At 44.2% G+C, this 8,084-nt stretch overlaps 1 protein-coding gene across 1 annotated transcript in view; it reads left to right on the forward strand.

The window, feature by feature from the left end:
* Positions 1–5,179: 5,179 nt before the first annotated feature.
* Positions 5,180–8,084, forward strand: part of T265_00527 (hypothetical protein) — a gene marked incomplete at both ends in the record, with an annotated part of 9,338 nt that continues 6,433 nt past the window's right edge. The window contains one exon of the mRNA XM_009164331.1: positions 5,180–5,334. Coding sequence (XP_009162595.1) covers positions 5,180–5,334 — 155 coding nt within the window. The remainder of the gene's footprint in view (positions 5,335–8,084) is intronic.

The raw sequence follows: 8,084 nt of genomic DNA on the forward strand, positions 1-8,084 counted from the left end.
TCCTTCCTAGATGACTGAGTCTGTTTGTCTTTAACGGTCTAATTAATTTCCGCCGTCACTCGCGCAGTCACCTATCCGTCTGTGTCTATACGCGAAAATACTAGGTAGACGTTTGAATGCGGCACCCTGGAAACGTTTGCTCCAAAATTTCACCCAAGCAACCATGAAAATTAGGAAACACATGCTATCATTTTCAACCCAAGCGGAGCCTCTGGATGCCTCTAGGAATTCTGAAGTTGAAACGGTATCTCCAATTTCTCCATAGGATGGCGTTGAACATTGACCAGCTTCTCAGTAACTCAAGTTTGATACTTCTTCAGATTCTCGATGATCTAGCGTCAGTTCTTCTCCTACAGCCAAACAAACCGCTCATCACCTTAAAATTCCACATAATTTTGCCATTATGTTGGGGACTTCGACACTTCCACTCCCGGGCACTTAACGATGTCACTTTTGGCTCTATCGTTTGCATCAGCGAAAGTCGCTGCTGGCGCATAACTGCGTCGTCTTTCTCAGGCACGATACCGAGAGTACCGGCTCTTTAACCAGTAATAGTAATAACAATGCTTATTTCCAGCCAGTTAGTGGCATACTGTCAGGCAAGACAGGTTATAAAATCAGAATATGGTGTAAATAGAGAGTAATCATGGACAGGGCAGTCACACATAGTGAGAGCAACCGGGCGTAGATGGGTTCATGTCTAAACCGGCACAATCTAAACAGGGTAGATATCAAAGGCGGAGGAGAAAATGATAGCGTTTTTCTCACCTTTTGGGGAACGTATCATGCTGAAGCAAGAAGAGACCGTTAGAATTTTGAATGGTGAGTAACAGCAAACGGTCGAAGGGAAAACTAACGCAGCCCATTTGACACATAATGATAAAACCCCAAAGTGCGGAACCTGAGGAACCGAACGCCACATAATAAAACGATAATAATAAGTTCATTTCCCAGCTTGAAGGAAACATGCCGATTAAGGCACAATCGTGTCGTTGTAACACAAATGCGACAAGCAACGACAAAACGGTGAGGAAAATATAGCCAACTGGAAACACCCACTACTTAAAAGAAATTCAATGAAGTTGTTGGAAACAAAGGGCTGGAACAACGGAACATGAGGCACGACTAGTCCATTAATGAAGATGATAGACATGAGCTAAAAGTGAATCATTGCTGGCCATGGGCGGCGTTGAGCTGATGAAGCTACGAAAGGCAAAAATTGAGATGCAGTTGGAATGATCAGTTGGCATGATCATGCCAGACGGCATGCCACCTACAAGTTGGGAATAAACATTATTATTATTATTATTATTATTAAGAATTCGAAACGGAGGCAAATAGCAAGGTTCAAAAAAAAATAGGCTTCATATTGAATCTAAGTAAACTCAGTGGTGTCGTTATTGTTGGAAAGTCAGGTTTGAAGGACAGTTTCGATGGTGGGATGGTGCTCACGCACAGGACCAAATGATTACCGTAAATGAGCCTGAACTGGTGAAGTGGGTTAACCAAACTTGCAGCGGAAAACCAAAAAGGTTAAATCCAAAGAAACGTTTAGCGGAGTAGAACGAATTTGTCCTAGAAGTGGTTGGGGTGGGGAATTGTTTTCGTAGTTGAATTTACATGCCTGTGCTGACGGTCGAGGGTAGGGAGAAAATAGCTGCGGAGGTGCCACCAGACTGGATATCGTAGCACCGTACCATCATTGCACTGACATACTTTCGCCAATGGACAGTCCCGTAATGGACATCAAGGATGCAACAATCGGAAAGAGGATGAGCATTCCTATGTTGGTTGGATTGGTATTAGAAAAAATGACTAACAAGTTAGAGCCAGGCCGATGTAGAGTCGAAGATAATTTCTGCTTAGTCGGAGCACCATGAGTGTAGGCCTTGGACTATCTAGATTTAATGCATGACGGCCATACGTGGCGTGTACAGAAGCTGCTGCGGAATTCAGAAGCTTGGAAAGCAGCGGGATGATGAAGGAACAAGATGAGAGCATTACCACGCAATGGGTGCTGTGAGGCATTAGATAAGTTGGCGGCAGCAAATTTAATTAAACGTTGAAAAGGTGGATCTTTGCTGTTGGATGATCTGGCGGACAAGAACTGCTGTCTTCTGATTATTGCAGTTGGTTTTGTCCTCGGTTGAGTTCTTTGGCAGCGCCATAAAGAACAAAAACAAAAGCTGGCATTTCGCCCTTCCGAAAGTATTAAAGAACAATATACCTGGGATAGCCGGAAGAAAATCTGCGATGCCCATGGCCTACGTCGACGCGCATAGCTGTAGCTGCCTTCGTCAATATCGAGGCTACATCGCATCAAAACTCACCTCGTCAACCAAACAAAAGACACGCCAACTTGCTGCTCCCAGGAGTGGACACGTACAACATATAAGCATACAATGAGACTCCAGACTCTCCACTATCAGCAGGCGAGGCTAGCATCGGAAGTCTTCTTCGTCACTCACCACGCATCGATTAAAGCTGAAAGTAGTGCTTCGGGGACTGGTGACCGTCTTCCTTACACACACCTTCCATCCTAGATTGCTTAGTATCGTCCAACTCACTAATAACCTTCAGGAAACCTAGTCCACCATATCAGAATTTACACCCCCGCCAGTCGTTACATGGTTGATTACACTCACCACGCTCCTTTTAGCCTGCATACAGTGAACTGTCTTGTCTCAGGTAGTATAGTTATGTTGGCAATCTTAGCTTGGCTTTGATGACTACACTACTGAGTGCAAATCCATCCTTACTCTGTCTTTTTTAATCAACTGGGGTCGGTAACATAACTATGGTAGACGTTCGTTTTTCCCCTATCAAAGAATTGTATCGTTTCTGATGCCCCCTATAACACTCCACCGATATCTTTGTCTTATTTTAATGGAGAATCAAGATGTAAGCTGGTCGGCCTCTTTGTGCTGCGTTTGGTTGTCCCGCATAGCATAGATAACCTAATCAGAAATGTGTCCGTTTCCTGATTTTTTAGGAACGCCATGGCTTCAGCTTTGTGTCCTTGTTTTTTCACTGCTCAAGCATTTGACTCCTGCCTGTACTGCTTTCTTTCAAATAGGTGGCATTCGAGTTTGAGCCGTTCATTTGCTGTAGGATGAGCAGTAAACGGAACTGACACACCACAACAGTGAGGACTGGTTATTGTTCGACACGGAGATTGGCTGATTGACTTCTTTGAAAACTTTTCGACTGTTTTTTCCTTAAACTTGGCTACCTGTAAGTTTGTTCGCTTGTAGTCTTAAAAACAATTTTTAAGGAGTTTTTAGAGTAAAGCATGACAAGTTTGCTAAAACTTAAGCATTGCGAAGAAAAAAGACGAGGGAAACATACTTTTCACGTGTTGTAAGTCGTGGAAAACTAAAGCGGGACAGGGCGTTGGAATATTCCATTGATTAACCGGCTGATTTGAACAACAGTTGAAGTCCACTTAATACGAGTAACCTTGTGCGGTTGGATCACCCACCAATGTGACGAATAGCGTAGCGGTAGAGGAAGTGAAAAAATTCGAGATGTGGAAAAGCGGCAATCTGCGTCCTTGATGTATTGCATGCATTGAAAATTGAGAGGTCCACCAATTATGCCGTAGGAAACTAGTTAGTTGGAATAAATTGGCAGTGCTATTGCAAAGGTTCGAAGACTTTCAGAAGTAAAATTGCTGAATTCGGGCAGTACAAACAGTAAGTGAAGCAAGTCCAAATACATTTAGCGGATTAGAACAAACCAGCATCAGTGACTGCTGGCAATTTGCAGGCAGTTTGTTCGCAGTTGCGAACAGATGTTCGAGGGGGAGGGATGTAATTGTAGAGAGAATGCGAAGAATAGCCAAGGCTGTGCTATTTGACGGGGTATGGCACTACTGTACCGCCTTTGCACTGACATACGTCTGCTTTTTTGACATTTCCGTAACAGATGTATTGCGTGGGGTGGTCCAACAGAGGATGCACATTTTCGTGGGCAGCAATATGTGGACTGGTTAATGGGATGGGTACAGGTAAAATCAAGCTATCTTAGGATCGCAAATAACTTTCAACTCAATAGGCTCCATAACGATATAAAGTAGAGACCAGTAGAAGTGGATGGCAATCAAACGTTGTGTTTGGAGCGATCTCTCCTAAAAAACGAAGTTTCGGAAAATGCGGCAATGGGACGAGATCAGAGAGCCCAACGAATGCGGAGATGTATCGAATTACTTGGGAGTTATTGGTAGAAAAATCCGAAGGGTGATGGCAAAGAGCAGACAAATGATTCAAGACAGATATAGAATCGGGTTTTGTGACCAGCAAAGTATGAGGTATAGAACAAACAGCGCTGTGCTTTTGCTTGGACAGTATGTGATGCACATAGTAACGAGAGTCACCTGCATTAGAGGTTCAAATTTTATCTCATGTTTTGCACTGGGCACCAGAAGTATATAGGCGCAGGTTCAGGGTGAGAGTAATTACATACTTTTGGCACCACGGAGAGATGGCTGATGTAGAAACTTGCAAGGAGGCCAGAAACATTTAGTTACGTGATCCGTTGCGCATGTCGAGGTGTGAGAATTCGGCTTCGTTAAACGCTCTCATCGGAGAGATTTAGTTATGCGAGAGGACAATAACAATACAGAGGCACAATGGTCAAATAAGAAATGATGGAGAGAGTACATGAAAGAAAATGGTTGAGTACTGCAGTTTATTTGGAAATATTCACGTGAAGCAAAAAGTAAAATGGGAGTGTGGGTTACCAGCCACCAAGCGACAGCCGCAGGCCTCGATCAATAAGTGGCTCTTTTAGAAGCAAGGCAGCTGTGCATCATGGTATTGAGAAAATAATGAGGCCTGTGTGTTTTTGTGTGACCATTCCCTAGAAGTGGTGGAAGGGCATGTGTGACACATTTGGCTAAGGAAGCAAAGTTGTTTTGGCGCAACCTTAACTAAGGAGGAGGTGGCATCAGCTTTGAGCATCGATGTGAGTTATGAGCATCGTAACGTATCCGCAGACTAGCCCATGCCTTTTTCTAAAATGGACAACGGGTCACATTTCCTTCGCCTGTATTTTATCAAGTCTTTAAATAAATGACAGAAACTGGACAAACAAAAGCCAGCAGCTACAGATATACAAAACGGTGCTCTTACTGAATTCCCGGGGTTTAAGGCTTGTTTTAGATGGACATACACAGGCGATGGGCATACCACTCGTAAAGGCGTCGCAGGTACACGAGCACATTTTGGCACAATTTTGTGGGGCAACTCTACTTGCCGGGCGCTTCTCATCACCAGACGAGTATGCTCTGCGCAATACCAAATCTACAAAGCCGCAAGTCCTCAAGAGACCTAAGTGCGTCTTATGTATCAGAGAAAGACTCCGGCCACCATATATTTGAACTGGTCTATATTTCTCAAAATTTTCACACCAAAGTATCTGAATTCAACACTAATATATATACCGAAAAGCAATCAAAATGGCCCAACCAGAATATAGGAAATAATGGTGTCAGCTGCAAGTGCACTACATCTGATGAATTCCCGGACCGAACAAATGACACTACCTGCAATATCACATTGGTTTTGCTCTCTGCGTAATCCCTTGGCAAACCCGCAACATCCCATTGCACACAGAACCGCACATCCCAGCCCAACTACCTCAAGCAAAACGTCAGCCACGGGATGTCTATAAACTGAAGTATGTCAGTACAGTGATGACATACTCAGCTTGATAGCATGCCAGAAATGGTTCACTTCCTACTTTGGCTGCGCCCTCTCACCCACTCGTTCCCTTACTTGCAACCACAACCGAAGTCTTCACCTGGCCCCAGGCACTTCCGGTAGCCGCTCATTACAGTATGCTTAACCTTCCATTAGATTTAAAAATCTCGGCGTTTTTCCACTGTACTTCACACCAAGTCAGTCATTTCCCGTGCAGTTCGCGTTCTTTCCTGTGTATTTGCTTGAACGCCCCACAAAGAGCTTATACCTCTAACTCCACTCCAGAAGTGGCACTAGTGAGTCTCTCCAGTTTCACTTCATACTGTGGTTCTTATTTTCCTTCTACCATTTATCCGTACTGCATATCCCTTAACTTAACTATCCCCACTTACGCTTTTTCGTGACCCTGGCCATACGCCTAACAGCCCGGGCCCATGAAGCCACAGTGGATGACCATTAGTCGCGCAATATTTCTAGTTGCAAAACCTCTATGAATGGAGAAAAATTTTTGGCGCCAAAGCGTTGCACATTGTAGCCTATTTGCTCAAACCAAAAACCACCGTACACCAAGTTCCTAGTTTTGTGGCTCATCTAATTTCATTGTCAACTGCAGCAATCATAACTCTGGCGGAAAAGAACGGTCGAATAATTTTTCGGCATTTCTGAGGCACCGGGATGTCTAAATGGGGCTCAAAAGTTGGTACTGTTACTCTGAACTCAGTTGACCAACTGCTTCATTCCATCAGGACACGTCATAGCTACCGAATATTTCATTCTAATGTGCGAATACTGAGCGCCGACGCAGTGGCGGCTTAAGTTCAGATTGGCCGGTCAGATCGTGACAGTTCTGCTGCCTCCCCAGATCCGTTATTCTGATTCTACATTTTCTGAAGCTTTGAGTTTTTTTCACATACCAGGCGGGAAGACTCTTGCTCTGCCTTCTCTCGTACTGCTTTTTCCCGCCATTTTCGAATATTGGGGATCGCATCTTGTCTCATCTGATATGTTTTCCATAAGAAGTGAAGGGCTCTTGTAATTTTGGTTTCCACTTCATGCCGCTTCAGGTCTGACCAAGTTTACTTCGGATAATGACCACTGTTTGTGTCACCGTTTCTTTTCCACGAGATTCTCAGTACCTACAAGCTCCACCAGTCATAGTCTTATTCTGACTGTACCATTGAGCATGCCTAAATGTACGCCACTCACTAGTTAGAAATAAACATGACTATTATTACACATCTGATAGCAAGATAGTCGTAGAGAGTGTTCGCACTGCTGAAAAGGGGCGAGATCGTGCTGAAATTGGCATGATCTAAAGTCATTAAGCCATGGGTCGATGAAGCACAACTGGTAGGATTGCAGTATGGTGAAAATTCGGGGATGAAGGCAAGTTGCATTCCATGATGATGACGATGAACCCATTATAACTGGCATCTGTTTCAATGAAAGTTCACGGTTTCGCACTAAACCTGGCGACGTTCGCACGACTGGCGTTACCTTGTGCTGATGTGACATTAGTTCAAGCTACAGATAGCAAGGTGAGGGTGCGATCCACACTTCTTTCGAGCGAAGGAGAAAAAGGTTCTCTAAAGCCATATTTTGGTCAAGTTTTAGTTGGGTGAAATTACTCCTTCTGAGGAGTGCGAACGTTTGCTCATAGGGCTTATCGAGATAAGAAAAATGTTGCTATTGCACAGGGCCATATTTCTGCTATAGGATCAATAACCGGGTAAGGGGCATATGAGCAGGATATACGGCGTGATAGACAGCATTTCGAAAATTTGGCATTAATTCAGCGGGTTAAGGTGTACTTTTGCACGCGTGTAACACGTCCATGCAGGTTAGTGGACCACGGGCAAGATATTGGACTGCATATTGAGGTCACGCTACGGTCACCGTGACGTCGTCCTTGGGTTCGTTAGTGGCCTCGCACATGAATGACTTGGGCAAGTCAATTTGCGTAACCATAGTGTTTTGGATTGTACAGAGAAGTGTGAGGAATCTTCACTTCACACTTCATTCACCATGTGATGTTAAAGAATGGCGACAAACGGTTTAAACCAGTTTTGTGTGCATGTTTAAACGCGAGTAGATCAGACCAGCTATGTGCTTCGCCATTGAAGCTATGGGTAGTGGGGCATTCAAACTTCAAGCTGAGTTAGGAGTTCAGTTGTGAGTAAACTGAACCTGATGTCTTATTTTTAAAAGCGCAGGTGCCTGTATCTCTAGTTCATGTGAACGAATGTCCGTCCAAAGGTAGAGCGTATGGTGAGCTTCCATGTAGCACAGGGTGTCAGATCTCAGAAAGGAAGAACAAACGAGCCATCAAATACTTTTCATTGGAGCTTATTACTATGGTGGACGAGGGATCTGCAGGGAAGC

This window comes from Opisthorchis viverrini (assembly GCF_000715545.1).
Source record: "Opisthorchis viverrini unplaced genomic scaffold opera_v5_5, whole genome shotgun sequence".
Classification (NCBI taxonomy): Eukaryota; Metazoa; Platyhelminthes; class Trematoda; order Opisthorchiida; family Opisthorchiidae; genus Opisthorchis; species Opisthorchis viverrini.